General features: G+C 48.7%; 8 protein-coding genes across 8 annotated transcripts; 5 read left to right on the forward strand and 3 right to left on the reverse strand.

Annotated features, from left to right (window-relative positions):
* Positions 1-1,862: 1,862 nt before the first annotated feature.
* On the forward strand, positions 1,863-2,279 carry DEU56DRAFT_729038 (heat shock protein 9/12-domain-containing protein; the record flags this gene model as incomplete). The annotated part of the gene is made up of 4 exons (XM_041348072.1): positions 1,863-1,916; positions 1,966-2,052; positions 2,107-2,169; positions 2,220-2,279. 4 exons carry the CDS (start codon positions 1,863-1,865, stop codon positions 2,277-2,279), a joined length of 264 nt encoding a protein of 87 aa, XP_041212574.1.
* Positions 2,201-4,161, reverse strand: DEU56DRAFT_25215 (Josephin-domain-containing protein). The gene is made up of 6 exons (XM_041345302.1): positions 3,997-4,161; positions 3,923-3,933; positions 3,756-3,867; positions 3,655-3,706; positions 3,543-3,593; positions 2,201-3,487 (listed from the first exon to the last, which is right to left on the reverse strand). Exons 1-6 carry the CDS (start codon positions 4,091-4,093, stop codon positions 2,389-2,391), a joined length of 1,422 nt encoding a protein of 473 aa, XP_041212575.1. The 5' UTR covers positions 4,094-4,161; the 3' UTR covers positions 2,201-2,388.
* Positions 4,162-4,202: 41 nt separating this feature from the next.
* On the forward strand, positions 4,203-5,609 carry DEU56DRAFT_898795 (putative autophagy protein Atg27). Its single transcript, XM_041356473.1, has 5 exons — positions 4,203-4,519; positions 4,579-4,705; positions 4,760-5,054; positions 5,109-5,195; positions 5,250-5,609. The coding sequence occupies exons 1-5, from the start codon at positions 4,253-4,255 to the stop codon at positions 5,359-5,361; spliced, it is 888 nt and encodes a 295-aa protein (XP_041212576.1). The 5' UTR covers positions 4,203-4,252; the 3' UTR covers positions 5,362-5,609.
* A 1,102-nt stretch (positions 5,610-6,711) lies between these two features.
* On the reverse strand, positions 6,712-7,474 carry DEU56DRAFT_898796 (uncharacterized protein; the record flags this gene model as incomplete). The annotated part of the gene is made up of 2 exons (XM_041356474.1): positions 6,712-7,187; positions 7,246-7,474. 2 exons carry the CDS (start codon positions 7,472-7,474, stop codon positions 6,712-6,714), a joined length of 705 nt encoding a protein of 234 aa, XP_041212577.1.
* Positions 7,475-8,669: 1,195 nt separating this feature from the next.
* On the forward strand, positions 8,670-9,980 carry DEU56DRAFT_922536 (uncharacterized protein; the record flags this gene model as incomplete). The annotated part of the gene is made up of 3 exons (XM_041358520.1): positions 8,670-9,061; positions 9,110-9,237; positions 9,296-9,980. Exons 1-3 carry the CDS (start codon positions 8,909-8,911, stop codon positions 9,978-9,980), a joined length of 966 nt encoding a protein of 321 aa, XP_041212578.1. The 5' UTR covers positions 8,670-8,908.
* A 1,871-nt stretch (positions 9,981-11,851) lies between these two features.
* DEU56DRAFT_729083 (uncharacterized protein) lies at positions 11,852-13,374 on the forward strand (the record flags this gene model as incomplete). The annotated part of the gene is made up of 3 exons (XM_041348077.1): positions 11,852-11,900; positions 11,969-12,846; positions 12,901-13,374. 3 exons carry the CDS (start codon positions 11,852-11,854, stop codon positions 13,372-13,374), a joined length of 1,401 nt encoding a protein of 466 aa, XP_041212579.1.
* A 2,642-nt stretch (positions 13,375-16,016) lies between these two features.
* On the reverse strand, positions 16,017-18,035 carry DEU56DRAFT_779583 (NMD3 family-domain-containing protein). The gene is made up of 6 exons (XM_041351893.1): positions 17,942-18,035; positions 17,837-17,891; positions 17,749-17,780; positions 17,492-17,697; positions 17,146-17,444; positions 16,017-17,097 (listed from the first exon to the last, which is right to left on the reverse strand). Exons 1-6 carry the CDS (start codon positions 17,991-17,993, stop codon positions 16,074-16,076), a joined length of 1,668 nt encoding a protein of 555 aa, XP_041212580.1. The 5' UTR covers positions 17,994-18,035; the 3' UTR covers positions 16,017-16,073.
* Positions 18,036-18,367: 332 nt separating this feature from the next.
* Positions 18,368-20,420, forward strand: DEU56DRAFT_779587 (uncharacterized protein). The gene is made up of 3 exons (XM_041351894.1): positions 18,368-18,505; positions 18,625-19,938; positions 20,086-20,420. The coding sequence occupies exons 1-3, from the start codon at positions 18,450-18,452 to the stop codon at positions 20,171-20,173; spliced, it is 1,458 nt and encodes a 485-aa protein (XP_041212581.1). The 5' UTR covers positions 18,368-18,449; the 3' UTR covers positions 20,174-20,420.
* The last annotated feature ends 160 nt before the right edge of the window (positions 20,421-20,580 follow it).

Below are 20,580 nucleotides of genomic sequence, written 5' to 3' on the forward strand. Positions count from 1 at the left end.
GTTAGTTGACAGAGAACGAGCGCGAAGATAAGGAATGGAGCAAGATAGAGATGTTAGTTGTGAACTAGGAAGGAGTCTTGTTGAATAGCGAGTGCGAGAATGAAACTTCGATGCTGGTTATTATTGCGCTGCATGTAAGGATTGTACATGGGCTACTTATACTGCAAAACGGTAAGGGTCCTCGGGTACGATTGAGCCGAACGAATATGTGGCGACGGAGGCTGAAGGGAGTGGCGTTGCGCCTGACAGGGTAGAATAGTGAAAATTAAGAAAAAGGGTGAGGAAACTGAGTGGGTAGTGGTAGGAATGGGTATCGTGTAATGGAGTAACGAGAGATGCATAGGTTTTGTTGACAGATATGGAATGGTTAGGTTGCGAATAGGGTGATGTTGACGAGAGAATGGTTCTGGACGTCGAATAGGTCGGTAACGGCGAGTAATTAACGGTAAACGATATCGTGGATCGTGCTGGTCGACATTGGCGGCGAACTGAGGTGGCGGTTGAGGTGAGTGGTGGTTCGGCTGTTTCCGGTGGTAGCGGCTTGGTAATCCTTACACACCTAAAGATAGAAAAAACATTGTTTTGAGTTCCTCGGCACTGGCGTTTGGTGGGAACAGGGACCGAGAGCACTCACCGATAAGTTGTACAACAGCAGGGCGTGTGAGTGCAGTATTTTGATCGCCGATCAATGGCCATGATCTTGCTTGCTGTATCACCAGCTTTTGACTTGTAGATACGAGATTGACTAGCTTACACGCTTCGTTAATATACACGGCTTTGTAGATGATTTCTGAAGTAGCTTGAACCCAAGGTTCGCCTGCTTGCACGAACTCCTCATCCTGTACGTTTGATCCTCCCCCAGCTACAGATTTTTAGCAAGGGAAATTCAAAGCAAATAACGCCCGACAAACTTACCCGTATGACTGCAATCAGGATCGATCATGACGAGTTTTGCATCCTACAAGAATTTTATCTCATTCTGACAGTCCTCCGGGTATTCAAGGAGCTATCAACCCAAAACCAAACAACAAAGGTGAAAGGACTCACAGGGAAGTACGGGGCTTTCTTGCATGGCATGATCAAATCTCTGGCGTTGATCGCTACTATACAGACCGCAAAGTAACCTCCGCAACGGATGAGAAAAACATCTCCCATTTGCAATATTTTCAAGAGCGTCGATAAATCGTTGTTTTCCGCTTCCCAGTTCTTTTGAAGTGATTGAGGCTCGTGTACCTAGTAGTCCCATTGAGAACAAATAGTGGAATACGTTAAATGGCGCACTTTCCGTCGAAGATATCACCTTTCTTTGCACATCACTGCGCGGCAGTTTCAGTATGACAATGAGATCGAGGTTCAGCCGGGCACAGCAGGCTGTAATTGTTATGATGAACTCTTGTGCCAGATAGTACGAAACGCTGAGGAAACTCACTGTAGAAGGTGGAGAAGACCGTCGGAGCTCGACCACACTCTCTTCACTTCATACACTAGCTTACCTCCCCATTGGAAAAAAAAGGCCGAGGGTCACAGATGTTGATCTGTTATCACACTACAAGGCGGGAATCGGAATGTAACCCAAAGTCAGCGCATTTAGGATAGAGTCTGACACGCACCCGTTTACGTGTCAGCGGCGTCACCGCGCAACGCGTCGCGTCATTCTAACCGCTTGCCAAATAAGGCGAAATGATTGACTCTCCAAGACGAGCGTCATACCGGCGTCACCTTGTAGGCTTGCACAGCTTTCCCGCCAGTTCCAAAAGGTATATAAGGTGAAGGATATTCGACTCTCTTCCTTAACTCACCTCCCTCTTTACACACACGCACACACATAACAACTTTACTTTACAATCAATATCATCTTCATAATGGCTGACACTGGACGTCAATCTATGACCGACAAGGCTGCTGCTTCTGTGAAGGTCAGAATAACTTTCCCTTTGATTTTAATCCTCGCCTGACGCTGTCTAGCCCGACTCTCAGAAGTCGATGACCGAGAAAGCTGGCGAGCAGGTCAAAGGAGTGTCTGATTCTATCGCCTCTACTTTGCAACCGCAGGTTAGCCCCTAACATGTTCCAAGATTTAGATTGAAGCTGACGGTTTGATTTCAGAGCGATAAATCTGCCACCCAGAAGGCCGGCGACACGCTGAGCGGAAACTCCAACGAAGGCCAAGTGAGTTAAATTAGTCGGCTTGTTTATTTGTGACTGAAGAATCTTGGTAGGAATCTTTGACGGACAAGGCCAAGCAAACCATGGGCATGGGGGATGCGGAAAGGAAGTAGTTCAGGTCCTTCGCACAATGGAGAGCGTCTCGTACTGTATTATATTCTGAGAATTTGTGATTTTTAACGCGACGCACTGCTGGTTGTATGATTATTCCCGGCCAATGTCTCAACCGCCAAATCTTGCGAGCCTTCTCCTACGCATCTCTTCCACACTTACAGCTTCTTCTGGGGCTTCCGATTCCGATGCAATCGTACTAGTATCTGCCTCAGATCGACCATCTATCTCGCTATCCTCGAAAGTAGCAGCGATATGAGGCGAAGGCGGCGATTGTCGTGCCCGAAGTGGTTGTACTGGAAGAGGGATAAATTCAGGAGGTGCACTCTCCAATGATGCTCTTAGTGCAGCCTGGAAGTTGGCATCGTCATCATCATAAACCCGGTCCTGCTGACCCGTGCCATACGATGTCCTTGCTTCGGGAGTAGGCACGTAGTCCGAGTCTTCGGAATCATCATCATCAATGTCTCCTCTGGCGTGTCGTTCTGCTAGCGAATCCGTAATCGCACGACGAAAATGTTCGTCTTCATGGCTACCTTGTGCTTGTGGTCCGTATGGCGGCTGCCGACTTCCAAACCGTGCAGCCTCCTCCTCATACTGCTGTCTAAACCCAAATTCTTGCTCACGTCGCATGCGCTCCATGAGTACACGATCACGCTCCATGGAAGCAGTAATCGGGTCAACGTCAGCATTTCCGTACGGGTCTTGGTTGGGAGGAATGCCTGGCATAGCTCTTCTGGCCGAACTCGATGAACTCGATCCGCGGATATCGGCGGATAATCTAGCGTGCGCGGGAGGGTAGAAACCCGGCATAGCCCGTGAACTACCGACTTCTCCAGAACCCACCAAAGATGCTTGCAAGGCTGCTTGCAGCTCCATATCTTCATTCTCAAATCCAAGTTCCGCGTCATCCTGTGGTGTCGAAGAAGTTGAAGTAGGATCTGGTAAAGTAGATGCGATAGCGTCTGCGTCTACGTGGGGAATCTGAGAGTGTGCATCTGGATCGATCTGCGTGACTGTAAAAATAGAGTATCCATCACTCTCAGCTTGTTGCAAGAACATGCCAAGGTAGAGTTTGCTGATCCATTGTGGCTGGCGCTTAGTGGAATCGAGGTTGAACCAGTGGCCATCACCTGGAATAGAGAGATCTCCAAATCGTCGCAATGTGTACCAGTGCTGATTCTGATTGAGTACGAATGCGGTTTGGTTACTGGGGGTAGGACAAAATGATGAGGAACGAGAGATAAAACTCATTGTTGACGTACTGCGGCTCATTCTGATATGGCTTCATAGCTTCAGAACGCCAACGAACGAGGCTAGAATAGAGATCATAAGCATAAGGCGATGCACCAGATATGGACCGTCAATTGGACAGACCTAAGATTCCAGACATTGAGTGCTTCTTCTAACACTTGCACGGAGAAAAATCCTGCGAAATCATTAGCGCTTCATAAAGCCGAAAATCCAAAATAGATTGCCTGTATCATCCATATTGGTACTTGTGCGTGCTCGAGTGGCGTCGTCGTAACGTGAGTACTCCTCCAGCGCGTCCATCTTTCGAGCGAATTCAGAGAGATCGGGCGCTGTGAACTGTTGCGATAACACAGGTGAGTACACGATTGCCAACTGAAAGAAGGATACCGACATAGTTTCCCTCTGGGAATGGCGAAACGAGCGTCAATGAGCACCAGCATCAAGCAACGGCGATGATGCACATACGTAGCAGGGAATTGAGCGCATGCTGCGCACAAAGATTTGATCCTTCCTGCTGCCTCTCATGATATATCATCTGCACAAGTTGTTCCAGTCCTGCCATGCTTGATTTCCTGCAAACGTGCTTGTTCGGGGGATGGTAACTGATGTAGCTGCCTGAGTGGAAATGACATTTAAGGGACGCGCACGCGTGTCTTACGTAATTCGAGTACTTTGCAACTCGTTTCGCCCTTCATCTTTCCCCTCCGGATTCCACATAGCCATGATTCTACGGCACATCATATCTCAGTCATTACCTTCCAATATGTTATCCTTACTTTTGTTGTTATCCACCACAGTCTTTGTAATGGCAGCAGACTTTGATTGCCATGTGGCGACTGGAGGGATGAACTGGGACCTAACGCCGCTGAAGAGCACGCAGACATTGACCAGGACACGGGAATCGCCGCCTACAACTATGGTGGATGAACTCAGATTTAAGTTGTGCAAGGACCTGAAATCAATGAAGGGTGTGCCAGACGATGAACAGGCAAGTTCAATTCGTGATAACCCAACCATGTCAATATTAATGTTAATGTCAAAACCCAGTGCGAGTCTGGGACAAGGGCATGTTTAAGGACGACGAACAAGAAGACCTCGCTGGATGACCGGGTGATTGCTGTCATACCTATTGCATCGACGTCCATCCTTGAGCCAGAATATGCAAAGCTTGATTGTATGTGGAGTTTCTATCTGATTTCTTGTTATGCATACTTAACAAATGTCACAGCACCGAAAGGTCTCTCGTTGACATTTCACGGCTCCCCATACCCCTCCTCCTCTGAAGATTCCCAGTCTATCAAGTTCTCCCTCTTATGTGCCGACGCGGCAGAAGAACCCAAATTCGTCTCATATGAGAACGGAACAGCACATGTCGAGTGGAGTACACCCTCAGCTTGTGGTTCACAGGATGGGGAATCTCCACAAGAAGATGATGAAGACACGCCTGCGGATGGAGGCGGTGGAGATAGTGACGAGAAACCAACTCAGAGTGTGGGCAGTGGACTTGGGTTCTTCTTCCTTGTGTGAGTGGCACAGTGTTCATACACAAGGAACATGACTGACCCCCTACTACCTAGCCTTATTCTAGCATTTGCGGCCTATCTCGTACTAGGCGCATACTATAACTATTCCACATATGGTGCTCGCGGCGTGGATCTTATACCGTGAGTGCATCACATTCATTCCTTTTTTCGGGAGCACCGCCTAACAGTCTATAGACATCGAGACTTCTGGCGCGAAGTGCCATACATGTTGCAAGACGTTGTATCTCATCTATGTTCAACAGTTCGACCACGACAGTCGAGCCGTGGAGGGTACATTGCCGTATGATGATCACGTGTTGTTTTCTGGGACATGTTTTCTATATTCAATGGTTTCAGATATAGACGACGGTACATGCTTTCTAATCTAATTATTGCCCTAACGCCTTTATGCTGTTAAACTGCACTGGAAACAGATTGGAGGTGCGAGGTGAATAAAGATGTCACGTTCTTCTGAAATCGATCCAGATGAAATCCACGAAGTCTAGTTAATTAGCAACGCTGTTCAACGCGCCTGTTCGCAACTGATACGTCTCGTTGAGTGACCCTTGGGCTCGTCGGTTTTTAATATAGCGCCACCGACTTCGAGGCCTGTTATAGCTCAAGCGCCTGCTTTGGGGTTAGGAGGACCGTCAAGCAGCAACAGCAACTCCTTGGACCTGTGCTCGCAGTCCGCAGGTTTTTCTTGTCACCTTGAGTCATCAGGCACTGAAAGCTGTCAAACTCTGGGTCTGATCACCGCTACTACCCCTAACATCCTAAACCGTTCCATCAGGCTCGTCGATAGGACCGTTTTGGCACTTGGCACAGGCGTGATTGGACCTGACTTGAGCGTCTCGAAAATATTCTCAAAGTCAGCGACAGTACGGTGCTTGCTCTGGCTGATTCCACCTAGCTCGGGGATGATGCTCACGATTTCAGAAATAGAAAGACTGGGAGGCACGACATCGCTCTTGCTCTGACCTTCGCTGTTACTGCAGTATCGGAGCGAACGTCTGCGAGGTCGGACTCAGTGCTGGGAGTACCAAACTCGGGTCCCGGAAGACCGGCGGGGAGTTGAATGGACAAAAGACTATATCACCAGTCATTGGCCTTCACGAATATATCATGATGCTAATGCTGAATCTTGCTGGTCATGGCAACTTTGGTCGAGATGAACTCATGACCAACCTCTGGTGATGCAAGCTGCTTCAGAGTCGAAAATCGATTACATACAAATACATTGCGTTGCGTGGGGGGTTGTAAAAGTATAAGTATCCTGATATGCGTGACTACATAGTCTATCCAATCCATAGTCCGGTAGATCGAAAACATTGAGAACGAGATACAGCAAGATAGCGATAAAAATGTGGGTAGGGGGTGTGCAGAATTGAGTCGTAGTGGCAATGATAATACAAAATGAAGTAAGAACCGGGAGTGATGAAGTCCAATTGTAGTCCATGATACAACAAGATAGCGATGAAATGTGAGTAGAGGGTGGGTATGCAGGGGTCAATATTCAATGATGATACAGAGTGAAGGAAGAGCTGGTAGTGATGAAGTACAATTGTAGTCCATTGGAGGCGGGTCCGATATACCGAAGGCCAATGTGTTGAAGGATGACATAGGACAAGACAATGAAACCTGCGCACAGCGAGAATCAGACACTCTGGGAGAAGTAGATACCCCAGCTGTCCGAGCCATCTCGAGCTCTAGCGAGGCCAGCGAATAAAACTTTGGGGCCCAAAAAGTCAACGCGCTTCACGCCCTGCGCATGTTGGCGCGATCTAGCCCAATTGATAGCGGAGTTAACGGCGTGGGAAGGTCTGTACATTTGCATCTCTTGTGATGTAACACCTCGGTTGAGGGTTTCCCGTATCTTGAGCAGGACGTCGCTCACAGTGATGCCGTGAGGGTTCACGACCTCTATTGTCCAAGCGGGAAGCTCAGGAATAGTGATGGTCATACGAGAGACTCGTGGTTGTACCGCAAACTCCTGAAGCCTGGTAGGCGAACAGTCTGGTCGCAATTGCACGTATGCTAGGTCTTTTGTGACGTCAAACATGATATTGGGACCAAGGCTCAAGAGGGTGTGCAAGACTATCATGGAAGAGTGGGACGTGGATGAATGTTGGTCTAAAAAGCAATAGATAAGAGGTCTGCGCAAGATATGAACAAAAAGAAGAAAACATACACGAAACAGGGGGTTGGTGCAAGGATGCATTTGGGTGCGGGAGGGACACCGTATGGAGGTGGGGTGCGTTTGTAATTGGTATCGGGAGCGATACGGGATGTAGGTGTGGCGTGTTTGGGATTGGTGCCGGGGATGCCAGGCACGGGGACCAGCCTGAGTGGTCAGATGATGGTGCCCCCCAAGACTTGTGGCTGTGTGAAGAGGAAGAAGAACCCATGCGGTAGTGCATCGTGGCGAAGATGAGTTTGGGAGATTGGGCAAGTTATGAGGCTTTAATGCAGGGAGGAGGGGGCGGGATTGGGTACGGAAGCGCAGTGACTCGCTCTCTGAAGTCGAGATTGGGGACCGAAGCGCAGTGACTCGAACACCATCATGCGCCTGTCTTTTATACCCCACGAGGGAGCGTCGGGAAGTTACTTGCGCGCTTACTGTTGCCATCATGAGGAGGATAGCGATGGACACGGAGGTTATGGGCGGGACAGCGAACACCGTCGTTTATGGTCAGAAGTCAAGGTTAGACGCCAAATCATTGATGGCGCTGGGCGGGAATTCTAAATTGGGATATGGGGCGGGAAGTCTTGGCGGAGCAACTAAGCCATACAAGGCAAGCGTCGGGAAATGTGCGCTGATGGGTAGTCTCACGAGACACATCGAGAACCACATTGAGCTTATCCTGCTTATCGATGGGCCATCGAAGAGTCTTTTGGGACGCTAGATGCAACCCTAGACTAACACCTCAACGTATAATACATTTTCCAGTAAGTCATTATTAATATTTAACTAAAGCTACGTGATGATCCGGTCCGTCCTGTTCACATGTCGCGTTTTTTTTTCTTTTTCCTGGTACCATTGATGTAAATCTTCGACTTCTACAAGTTTCGGCGGGTGGCCCAAGCGCAACGAGACTGATAACGGTCATTTTCGTCATCCAAGTAATGTAACCCAATTGTCCTGCACCGAGATACAATTCTAACGCGCGTTGACAACGTTGATATCTGGTCAGATGGGTCATTACGATGACAGTTGACACCAAAAGTCTGCACGACCCTCTTGTCCGCTGTACACCAGTCCAATTCCAATTTCCTCCAAAGATATTCGTGCGATACGTGTCCTTGCCCTTAGTCGACGCGTAAAAGTCTTCTGCGAGCTTTTGGGCCTCCATACCGGATTCGACTGCTAAAGAAGGATTGAATAACACATTCCAGCGCCGTGGATTCGGGAATACCATCTTTCTGTTTACGAGAATGTAAGCTTGCCAGTTTCGAATGGATCCGTTCCCGTGGCTTTGGTGTCTTCAAACTCTTCAAGCTTTAAAGCTTCAAGGTTCACTCAGGCTAAGAGCGCAATCCGAGCTGTGCGACAACTCGGATCCCACAGCTTCTATGAGTCCACATCTGCGTCAATAATGGGCATACCCCTTCAGTGCGCTCGCAGGATCACTTTGGACTCTGAGGTAACGTGGTTTGATTGTTCGCGTTGCTCGCTGTGAGCCGCGTCTGCTCGGCAGTGTAGCGCATCACAGCGCTCTGGGAGTTCTGGTAGGGGGGATTCCCATAGTTTTGAGTTTAAGGTTGCAAAAAACTTGCGAGTTAGGACTCAGGAGACTGCTTTATCACGTGCTCGATCACTGAACTGATATGTCGCCTTCGCTCAGATTACCACCATGGGGCATATGGCCAATGCAAGTCCATCAAACGACGAGAGTCCCGGCGCATATATTGTCACGTTTGGGAAATACGCTGGTCATCGGCTCGACTCTATCCCCAGTAACCTCAGGTTGTGGGCAACAGGAGTTAAATGTCGGGATACCCGCTGGGTAAGCACTCGGTTCAGTAAATATGAGCATCACTAAGAATAATTACAGTATGCTGCCTTCAAGAGGGCCAACGAACAATATGAAACACTACTACTTCAAAGTCCTGAAGCCTACCCTTTGCCCTTCGGAGAGTATGAAGACACACAACTCAGTCAAGTACCAGAATATTACATGCGGTGGGCCATCCACCCCTCAAATTCTAATAAACCCTGGGCAAGTTAATTTTCTACATAGCAACATTCACGCTATATCTCTCGTCCCGCAGTACCGAAACCTGGTGGAGGCAAATCGTCGTTACCGGAATAATGCATGGCAATCGACGCCATCAGGCTCAGCCGTGGCTTCCCTAGCGGCGCCTGCCATCGGTAATCACTCCTGCCCCCAGTGGGAAGACCTAGTCGGGAGGCATGACGTGCTCCCCGCGACCCCTCCACGGCCATACCGCAAAAGACGGCCTGCGAACGTGCAAAATCCCGTAGGGGAACTTGTGGATCAGCGGGATGACGTTCGTGGGTCTGCGGGGCCAGATGATAAGTACGAGCTGGACGACTTTGTAGTCCCTGATGATGATGATGAAGGGGCTAGTGATTTTGAATCGGACTATGGCGCCGACCCCACATCTGACGACAACGACGACGACCTGCAGGGGTCAGGTTCACACACAGAACGGCTCTTACCATCTCGCTCGAGCACGGATGACTCTCAAACCTTGGAGTCGGAGTCGAAATCGGATTCAGATAATGATACGCCTCTGGGCCAGCTACGCGACAAGATCATGGCAAAACGCGTAGCTGGGAAAAGAAAGGCAGAGGTCATATCCTCGCCCAGCCCCCAAAGAGAACAACAGAGCTCGGGCGAGGGCAGTGATGATGATATTGTTACTCAGCCCCCACGAAAACGCCTCAAAGGTGCTGATTGATTTATGAGCTGTTTACAAATTGTCTCAAGTGCCGCGATAGCAGGTCCCCGTTTAGTCCAAAGGCCTGCCCAGAATCATTTTCACTCTGATACAGAGCCCGTTGCTTCAACTTCGCGTCTTGATGATGAACAAGAATCCCCCCATCACCGTCAATTGTCTTACTCTTCCCAGGAATCTGCTGCAAGTTCAAGCACAGCCGACGAGCCCTTGCATACTCCCAAGGAGTCTTCACAAACCGACGAAGCAGATTTTTTATTGCTTGGTATTTATGAAAATTCACTTGCACGCTTGGGAAGTCGTTATCGTGCGCGTATAATAACTGATTCAGATGAGGAGACGTCTTAGCTGAGTTCAATAGCATACAGCCATTGTTGAACCGATGTAACAATATGATTTACCTGAGCTGCGATGCAGTACGGGGCCCCGTTTCATTTCCGAGCTCAGAAGTGACGTGAATACGGTGCGAAAATCATGACCACCGCCACCTTCATCGTGATTTTGATGAGTGATGGCCTTCATCAGCTTCTAACCATCTAGATGCTGTGACCGCTAAGCCTCAGACTGTAGCATCTATGTTCGGGGCATCGCCACTTTGAAAGCTTCTTTGTTTTGAATCTTAAGTGAGTTCATCATAATGCGCCCTCATAGTTCTTGTCTAGTACGGCGACTCTACGCCTCGTGTGACACTTGGACTTATCAAACACAAATCGTGACGACATGTAGGTCCAGGACATGCCGACCTGCGCGGCGGGTATGATGTGCTACTTTACCGGTCCGGTCTCAGTAAAGATTTTATGTAGCAAGTTTGTGATCTCATAATTCAATTTTGGAAAAGGTTGCAATTGACTGCGTTGATATCACATGGACGGTCGGCTCAGTACAACAATGATCGACGAACGAAAGATGTGGTACTTGGTTGGGATGTGCCCACATCAAAAGGACGGGGAGATCCTTGTTCGAACTGCAACCGAGGACAAGGGCTGTAGAGGTCCTGGTGACGGTTTTTCTGAATGGAAACTTAATCACATGTACTCTGGGCAGATACAATGCTTTACGATCGTTTGGAAAGGCTGGTATGTTTCGACAGCTGCACCAGTGCAGTTGTGGATCCTTGACGGTCCTTGATTGAGACAAAGATATTGTGTGGCGGTTGACGGAACCCTGGCCCTGGTTGTAGTGACGAAAGATGCATAGGACCCGAAGCCTGTGTCGAACGAAAAAGGACATGAGATCGGACCGACATATCATGATGACAACGAGCGCTATGTGGCTGATTGCGCTGATCATTCTACGATTTGACGCGATTATTCGGTCAGTTCGCATGCTTTTGGTAAGCCTGTGAGTACAAATTGTCTAACCAGAGACACAGTCGAGAAGAGGAAGCAGGCCTCGAGGCACCGACATGACGGAGGATGTTGAAGAAAAAGATGAGGAAAGGTACGAAAAAAGAAATAATGGGTAAGAACGATAAGGAGAAACAAGTGTGTGATTATGATGCGGCGAAGTAGATATCAACTGATTAGATGTCCGACAGTCCAAAGATGGATGGGCTTAACTGATGAAACGATCTCTTGCCTCGGGTTACAACTGCCAAAAACATTGATTCCCGTGCCCGCGCTGCTTTTCGCTCAAGGAAGTCTTGTCCATAGACTCTACCACACTTATAATCCCTTCTATGGCCTCCGTTATGCCGACTTTCATCAAACGCCCGTGGCTTTACCAGGCTTTACCCTAAAATTGCCGTGTACGTATATCCTTCACATATAAAGTTCCCGTCCGAGAAATCAGCCTCGTGCCCACCTTTATCGGTACACTCGCTCTTTGCTCCCACATTATCTTTTTTTCCTTCAGCGAAACCTCCCTTCCTTACAATGCCTGCTGAGAGATCCCGGGGCTCAATGAAGCGCGAACATTCAGATGGTATGTTTAACATTGCATTGCATTCATAATATATTTCTAGATACTGATGGTGGCTTGCTTTAACTTAGTAGGCGCTCAATTAACATGGACTCTTCCTCTTGAGCCTGCGTCTACTCAGAGCATTGCCTTTGCACCGAACCTAACGCCCATAACTTTCAACGATTCCCCTCTTGCAGTTGAAGCTACTTTTGAACCTGTGCTCTTTCCCACTCCTACCGGGGAGTGTTCGTCCCGCCGGCCAACGCATAGCAAAAAGCGTCCCGACGATCATATCCCCCGTCCACCCAACGCCTTCATCCTCTTCCGCTCGTCCTTCATCAAAAGCCAGCATGTATCGACAGGAGTGGAAACTAACCATAGCACACTTTCAAAGATAATTGGTCTTACGTGGCAGAATATGCCACATGACGAACGTCAGATCTGGCACGCAAAGGCAAAGAAGGCATTGGAGGATCATAGGCGGAAGTGGCCGCAGTATGCTTTCCGCCCTTCTCATACAAAAGCGAAGGGTGGGACCGAGAAGCGCAAAGTTCGGGAAGTCGAGCCGAAGGACATGAAGCGTTGCGCGAAAATTGCCGAGCTCCTTGTCGAGGGAAAAAAAGGCCAAGAGCTAGAAGACGCAATTCAAGAATTCGACCGCACACATGTTCCTGAGGTCGTTACCCGCTTCGAGGCTCCCATTACTGCTCGGGCATATCGCCGATCTTCATCCGCTCCCATTGACAATCTCGAAACGAACAAGCCATTCCTTTCATCCTCACCAGCGCCCCGTCGTGTACGTGCAACGAGTAGCCAGCCGTCGCTCTCATCAACTTGGAAATCTCAGTGTGATGATCTTACACCGAGATCTGATGGTCTAGCATCAGACGCCTGCTTCGATGTCTCGGCATCATCTTCATTTATTTCATCAGATTATTCTTTCCCTGCGAAACCACAACCTTCAATGGTGAGTTCCGCCGAGCTGTTCGGCTCTCTATCGCTAACAATTTTTTTTCTGTAGGAATTTGATCCTTTCATGTTCGACGTAGCGTTCGGCAATTCAATAGCGTCCGCAGGTCCAACTTTCCCTGACTTCTCTCCTTCACCGTGCGAGACGCGGGTTCAAACGCCTTCATTAGTTATCGATACCGCACAGGGCAGCGACTGGTCGCAAGCTTCATCACCCTACTGTGCCTCACCTGTCACGCCCCATTTTCCCCTCGATCGCTCTTTCGATACCTTATGCGCGGAAGGCGGCAATCCGTTCATGTCCAGTTCATTTTCCTTCAATAACTCATATCCCCTGCCTTGCAATGAGGGATTCTCGGACAGTTTCAACACATTCAGTCCCCCAGAAAATTTGGACGGATCGTCGTTCCCGCAAGAAGATTTCTTCTCGAAAACCCAATTTTCCTTGTTCGAGCCAGGGAAATTGGAGCTCGCCAGCGTGGACATGGAATTTTCCGCTTTCATGTCCTCACTCTCTGCCTTCTGATCACGAATGTACAATTTTTTCTTCACAGGCGGTTCCCATCAAGTATCTAACCGATGTATTTTTACTGACGAATGCGGAACTCTTCAGTGTAACAACTTGTAACAACTCATCAACCCTTCTCATCCCGTTTTGCGATACATTCTTTCGTCATACCCTTGGCTTTGTGTATAGTTATACCTATCTACATGTACTTAGAACGCTTCTCGTTTGCCAGCGCAACCAGAGAATTTCATAGATTGCTGCGATTAGTTTAGCTTGAATGATCATGACTCACGAGGACCTTCGCGATAGAATGACGGCATTCATGCACACCTGATCGTTCATACCGGGTTATCGTACATGCTAGCGTGGGCCGTAAGAGATCGTAAGGTTTTCAGAACGCATGAAGCGCAAATGCAGAATGGAAGATAGGGCACGTGTGTTTAAACTCTTGATCACGAGGTCTCCGACGAGGATGGGAAAGAGGCTGAAAGAGGGTAGCACCGATTTATTTCCTCGCGCTACTACCGAACTCGGGCAGCTGGGAGCCGGGACTGTGAGTGGTAATATTAAGCGCGATCATCGGGGGGAAATAGAGGTCATATGTGTGCACATGTATATCGGCCGAGTGCGCTGAGCGCGTTGAGTAGACTGTGAGGTGCGAGTTGTGAGAATCACTATGCGATTTGCAGTGCGCCTCTGCAGTGAGGCAACCTTTGGCAATAAGAAGTAGCTGATCAGCGCACGATGCATTCGAAGTCGCGACCGCTGCCGAAAAACGGCGCTCATACATCGCGACCGCCACTATTACATCGCGTTCCGTAAGATCAGTTATCGCAGGAATGGCAGATCTGAAGTCGATGCGCGCCGCACATGTCACATGTGGACCTCAAAATTAAGCTCCACGAAGTGTACTTCAAAGTTTGAATTCGGAACTTCAAGGACTCTGAAGGGGATGGAACTCGTTAGGTCCCGCGGGACAGGCACGTAGAAGGAGTTCTTGTACCTTGTACCTTGTATTCCATCTGAGGATATTTTGGTTCCTCGTCCGACAATAATACCCAATACCCTCAGATACCTGGTAATCGTCATCGAGGGCTGTCAAAGGAAAAGAAAAATGTTCACCATGGAAACAGCGCCAGTTCACACAGCGCTCGTACTCGCCCGTCTCCTAGCTTGGGCGCCAAGCTGGCAAGCACATGTACATGTTTGAAATGAAATGGCCTAGGCACTCCTGGACAGTTTGCTTATAAGTCAATTTTCCAAAGAGTGTCCTGGAATGATGTGTATCACACAATAGGACTGAGAAGATCCCTAGTGTTGCGAAGGTGGGTTTGCATCTGGGAATTGGTCGTTCGCTAGCGTTATATATAGATGTGGTAAGGATAGAAGCTCCCGCGGGCTTCAAGTTGGGGCGAAAGAGACAGCTAGGTACATACCTCTGAATTAGGATGGGATCAGAGGATATCCGCGTCGGATAGCGTCCATTATTCTCCACCACCGCGCGTACCATGAAGCACACGTTGGGCACTACCCTGGCTAATTTTCCAGGACCTAGAGCAGGTCAGCGATGTTCAAAACGTGTTCATTCAAAATGACGGAGGTCCCATTCCTAGTAGACGTGCTCAGTCATGATCTTCCGCATCCGAGTAAGGCGTTGGTTTGCGAAATGCCATGATGAGGTGTCGTCACACTCAAGCTCGTCTAGTCGTACGACATCTGCTTGATCCATGGATAGTTGATACTCGGTGGCCTGGCAGTTGCTCTCGATTGCAGCGCTTTCTGTTCATGGACTCCCATAAACAACTAGATGCAAGCGTCTCGGAGATGTGAGGATCAGCAGGCAACCATGATTCTGTGAGCTGCCAGCTGCGGCGTACGTAGGCGTCGAAGTTCATTTGCACCCGAACCAAATATGGTAGGTGTAGTATTCAAATATTCTCCGTGACCTGGCAGAATTTGAACGTTAACGTGACTGAGTGGCTCCACGTTCAACGTTCAACACTTGCCAAGTGCCTCTGGTTTCACTAATAAGCCAGCCGTCACGGTTGCCCCAGCCATGGTATGTGCCAGCACGTCAATAAGAATGACGACAAATTTCTAAGGTGCGTTTTGATATTGTTCCTCAGCATGAAGTCCGCAACCTTGAAGTTTGAAATTAACTCACAACGGACATGATCATGCAACATCCTACAAAAACCATCCCCCTCACTGGACATGGTCACAGAAAGCGTTTGCGTTCTTCTGGTTTAGTCTGATGTCCTAGTGATTGAAACGGTGGAGTGGACAGGAGCATCCCCGTCTCGGGAGTCAAACGCAAACTAACTGCGGCCCGGGCTTGAATAAATCTGGGTATTTTCCCCTGTCGCACTAATTATGCTAGTATGTCCATCCATCTGATGCGGCTTTTCGCTGTAGGCAGAATGTATCTCGTAGCATCGGCCCGGCCCTCATGTCCACAGTTTTCTATATGATCAACATCGTAGTTAAACATCTGACAATCCAGACAATATTAATTACCTCTCGTAGCCGCTATCACCGTGCACAAACGCATGCTCGATGGGGTCAACACCATCTCACCTGCCCCTGGTATATGTGTGACGTCTTCAAAAAATTCTAACACCTCAAAAACGCCAGTGAAGAAGAAAAGAGCAGCCTGACAATTCTGAGAATTCCTTATATTGTCATTTTTGGGTGCGCCTAACAAGATCACATAGAAATCATGGGTCCTCTGAATCTCCAAGCGTCATCTCGTCAAACTCCTCTAATAATTCTTCCAGCTTCACAGCAGGGAAATCAGCTTCCTCCTCTGCATCCTGTTCGTCTCCATTTGCCGCAGTACTGTGACTTGTATCCGTTTCATCAACGTCCATTCCATATTGGCCTCCTTTCTTCCGTGCTCCATCTGTAGCATCGCGCATCTTTGTATCCTTAGCCGCATAGAGATTGACCGTCCCACGTAGCTCAGGATCTTCTTCAAGGTCCTGCAAGAACAACTCATAGTCCTCTTCCACCTTCTTTTGATCCCGTCCGCCCATACGTCCAACAACACCCCGCCCGCTCCCAGTTTCGCCCTCCTCCCCAGCCTCCTTCGCAATACTCCGCAGCTTCCAATTTCTTGTCTTATTTTTCTTTCTGCGATTCGGGTACGATTTCTTCACGAGTATGATATCCGGAATGCGAGATGAAGGGAGGGATGAGAAGTCGTCTGAGTTGAAGTTGGCATTGGTGAGATGATACCCTAGCGCAGTGTCGCCGGGCTGCAGAATAGCGCCTAGATGTGTCCGCGTGTGGAAGATCTGGGTCGACATACTGGAACTCTCGAGATCCATGATCGCGTCTTGGTCACCGTGGGATGCATGTGATTTGAATGCACCCGACATCGCTACCTGCGCGTCGGCGGAGACTCGTTTGCCACGGACGGTGCCCGTGGGCTCGACGTCCAGGATCGTAAACTCAACTAGATCTGTCACCGTCGCCAGGGAGACGAAGGGCGCCCTCCAGTAAACCTGCGCTGATATTTCACAAGTTTGCAGTGTTGCGGGGTCTAAGAGCTGGAAAGAGTTGCCGACCCGAGTACAAATGGTAATCGGGCTTATGTTGCTCATCTGCCGGGCCTGTTTTGGAGGAATGCAGACAAGGTCATCCTTGCAAATCGGGACAATCTCGACTGAGTAGGTAAATTTATAGTTCGCGGTGTGCGAGTGAGTGTCTGTAGAGAGCAACTGCTCGGAACCTTTCGATCTGCGTATGATGAGAACCAATGATTCTAGCCGTCGTGACGCAGCTTACCGGACTGGAACAACCCCAGCTAAGAATTCGACCATCTTAATCGCATGACTTCGTTGACTGTAGAAGAAATCGAGGCCATCTCTGACCTCCTTGACGGATATCGTATCCTTTTGTGTCCCATGTTTCAAAATCAGCTGCTCGAGGTATAAAAATGTCCGTTTGTGGGAGACTTTCTGTCGCACTTGTACAAGTGCTTTCCACGTATTTTTTGCCGCAAGTTTAGTGCAGTCGGGACATTGTCCGTGCTGGACAAGATATTCAATCTCAAAGATTTGCTCTAGTATCGTCGATGTCAGAACCTGATCGATGTGAGCGACATATGCCATTCCCAAACATATGTACACACCTCCTTCTGAATCGTCAATGAGACTCGTAATCGCTTCGAGTGAGGCTCTGTCCATATGAAGTGAGCTTCCGTCAACCGGACTTTATTCAAGCCCTTGAGCCTCTTTAGACAGATCGCCAGTAATTCTTGGGATTCTGGCCGAGCAAGGGTCCAGGATTGAGGGGGCGATAGAAAACGCTCGCAATTTCTACAAAACGAAACAGAGGCTGATGGCGATCAGTACCTTCACGCTGCTCAAAAAGTTCGCGACAACACACACTGCTTTGGGATGCCCTCCGTGATGTCTACGCTACACACAGAACAGCACTCTCAAATCATGATCTTGCATCAGTCGATGACACTCACGTATTGCGAAGACATGCCACACATAAATTGGCAGAATTTGGGACAATCGGTGTTCCTGATCATGGGGGTCAACAGAGCGAATATGTCAAGATCGAAGTGACTTACCACAATCAGCACAGAGCACGCGGTGAACAGCAGGTCCTGGAACAAAGTCCATCTTCACGAGATGGTGTGTGCTGTAGTAAGTCGATTTTAAGCAGATATGATTGTGTCGGTGACTCGGATCTGGATTTTTCAATTAGTAACGTGCACGTGACTGTGATATTGATATGTCACGACTTCCATCTCCTTATCCAGTAATCTCGCTTAAGCTTGTACCCAGCATTTGCTCTCCCATCTCTTTATCTCAGCTGTCTCTACACCGACGCCCTGCCTATCATTCTACTTCTTCCCTCGCAGAAAACAATGTTTGCACTTGGGAATGGCACGGCGCGCTCCAACTTACTTATTTAAATTTGAGGACAACCTATTACATAAGTTATTGCGACCGTGTCGCGATCAATATTGGCTAACGCGAAGTTCGAAACTCAAAATTGCTCCTTTGCTAGTCGCCGTATTCATTTCTTTAATCCTCTGAGGCCTCTGTGTTTAGTCTTTATTTCTAGTCCATTTGATGAAGAAATCGTATGTGGTGGTCGTGGGTTTGAGGCCAGGTATATATCCGAATTGGTAGGTTTAAATCCCTATTCTCGCAAATTCAGCGCGTCGACGCAAAATATTGGCATACGCCAATTTCTCGCAGACGTGTTGTCCTCGTCCTCTCGAAAAGAAGCTCATACGCTCTTCAGGATAGAATGCCATGGACAAATAAAAGATGTTCCAGGCGCTGTTCATCAAAGCTTTGAGACGCACGAGGAAGCTCTTGCAGTATGGAACGGAGCTTTGCAAAGGGGTGAAGTGGAGGCTGTCCGAGCAAATGCAGGCGCTGCATCAGCTTCCACAGCTAGAACCAGGCATAGGATAGATGGCAGTCACATGTTCCAGCCGGTGGCTCCAAGTCGAGTGGATCGCAGTGCCAGTGATCGCGCTCTGCAGTCGCGCCAGACACTATGGGATGATGTGTCTCTATTGCGTTCTCCATACCAAACGTTGCGGCCGGAACCGCCAACTGGGGTGACCCAGTACGAGGATCTAGAGGACGATCCTTTGTTTCAATCACCCAGAAGGTTGTCACCGCGAGTCACCGTGGAGGATACATCCTACACATCTTCTTGCATGAATGAAGTGTCGCATTTGCTGATGAAATCTCGCCCTGCTCATATCAGAAGGGTCGAAGCTTCCCCCGCTTCATCCATGATGTCTGTGGAAGAAACATTACCTCGAGTTCTACATCGACACCCAACTGCTCCTGCATCATTCGAGACGGGAGCGCGGTACCCCACTCTTGAAGAAATCCGCAAAGGTGAGGACTTGGATCCTCGCGTCATGATTCCACCTTCGAGGACATTTGATCCGGGAAATGTCAAACCTCGTCCAGGGGCTGTTTCTGCTCGCAGAAAGAATGACCAGATGGATGCAGAATCAACGAATCCTCGTACAACGCGTCTTGTGCGAGGTCTTCCAGCTGTCGATTATTCGGAAGACGATGGACAATCTATTTCTTCTCTTCCACGACGCCGAGTTGTCAATAAAGGGAAGAGTCGCGCACTCGCAGATGATGCAATTGAATCACTGCGCGCATCCGGTTATATTTCCTCCAACAATCGACACTCGTTCTCAGAATACTCCTACCATGTTCAAGAAGTCTACTCGGTTGAAAGGCCTGAACAGCCCAGCGTTGTTGTCGTACACTGTCCACCAGGCTGCCGCCATGGGCACTGTGCAAGCGCGTCCGCCTCTACCCCAGTATTGAACGAAAGAGTTCATTCTCGCTACGTTGACGCTGGAGTCTCTCCTATTTTATCAAGTGTGAGCTCGGCTCGCAAAAAAGCCAGTGTGCGGGATCTCGGAGCGCGGGTCTCTGATGCCTCAAGCGAGCAGGAGTTCTTTTCTTTTTCAGGATTTTCCTCCACGCCTCAAGTATCGCATAGGAGTTACGGTGTCGAATCAGATGTTCGTTCTCCATTTGCACGAGGGATGAGGGTCCCATCAGACCTGTCTGAGTAAGTGGTCAATCTGGTATCACCTTTTCGCCGTGGCGCGATCGCACATCCTTATCAATTGCACTGGATGATCTCTTTCTTCTTATCACCAATTTGGGATATTGTTATCTTTGATTGATACCCATTGCTGATCAATTCTTCGTATAGGCTGTCGACATTCGGACGACCGTCCCCTGTGATGCAGGGATCACCAGTTAGGGACAGGCATCGCAGGATGATTATCAGTCAAGCATAAGACGAAGATCAGTTTGAGCCTTGTCCACCAGAAGGTGATGGTTGTTAACGCAGATTGTTGTTTATATTGGCCTTGTTCTGCAATATCTGTTCGAGATGCAGATTGTTGTTTATATTGGTCTTGTTCTGTAATATCTGTTCGAGATGCATGGCTAGAAGGATCCTATGGGCTTAATTCCTGATGGCTTGAGTGGTAGTCTTCTTGTAATTTTTGTTGGCACCTGGCTTTAAAGCACACAATTTTCTCATGGAGAAGGAATCGGATGCAACTTGCAAGGTTAACTTTTTGCTAAGCATGATGGGGTCGAAAAGTGAAATCAACGAACGTCGAAGATCGTCCGTTGGGTGATCACGGTCGGAGTTCCCACGCCACAGACGCGTTTGGGTCGTCCAAAGCACCGGGCGTGT

The sequence above is a fragment of the Suillus clintonianus genome (assembly GCF_016758775.1).
Source record: "Suillus clintonianus strain FC179 chromosome Unknown DEU56scaffold_10, whole genome shotgun sequence".
Taxonomy (NCBI): Eukaryota; Fungi; Basidiomycota; class Agaricomycetes; order Boletales; family Suillaceae; genus Suillus; species Suillus clintonianus.

Excerpts from the sequence above, each read along its gene's own strand:
- DEU56DRAFT_779583 (XM_041351893.1), bottom strand. The coding sequence starts at position 17,993 with ATGGACTTTGTTCCAGGACCTGCTGTTCACCGCGTGCTCTGTGCTGAT. Across the intron at positions 17,892-17,941 it reads CGTGCTCTGTGCTGATTGTG|GAACACCGATTGTCCCAAAT; the intron begins GTAAGTCACTTC and ends CCCCATGATCAG. Across the intron at positions 17,698-17,748 it reads GGAGGGCATCCCAAAGCAGT|CCTCTGTTTCGTTTTGTAGA; the intron begins GTGTGTTGTCGC and ends GATCGCCATCAG.
- DEU56DRAFT_25215 (XM_041345302.1), bottom strand. The coding sequence starts at position 4,093 with ATGGCAGGACTGGAACAACTTGTGCAGATGATATATCATGAGAGGCAG. Across the intron at positions 3,594-3,654 it reads CTCAATGTCTGGAATCTTAG|CCTCGTTCGTTGGCGTTCTG; the intron begins GTCTGTCCAATT and ends TCTCTATTCTAG. Across the intron at positions 3,488-3,542 it reads CCATATCAGAATGAGCCGCA|TAACCAAACCGCATTCGTAC; the intron begins GTACGTCAACAA and ends TCCTACCCCCAG.
- DEU56DRAFT_779587 (XM_041351894.1), top strand. The coding sequence starts at position 18,450 with ATGAAGAAATCGTATGTGGTGGTCGTGGGTTTGAGGCCAGGTATATAT. Across the intron at positions 18,506-18,624 it reads CCAGGTATATATCCGAATTG|GATAGAATGCCATGGACAAA; the intron begins GTAGGTTTAAAT and ends TACGCTCTTCAG. Across the intron at positions 19,939-20,085 it reads GTCCCATCAGACCTGTCTGA|GCTGTCGACATTCGGACGAC; the intron begins GTAAGTGGTCAA and ends TTCTTCGTATAG.
- DEU56DRAFT_898795 (XM_041356473.1), top strand. The coding sequence starts at position 4,253 with ATGATTCTACGGCACATCATATCTCAGTCATTACCTTCCAATATGTTA. Across the intron at positions 4,520-4,578 it reads GTGTGCCAGACGATGAACAG|TGCGAGTCTGGGACAAGGGC; the intron begins GCAAGTTCAATT and ends GTCAAAACCCAG. Across the intron at positions 5,196-5,249 it reads CGCGGCGTGGATCTTATACC|ACATCGAGACTTCTGGCGCG; the intron begins GTGAGTGCATCA and ends AACAGTCTATAG.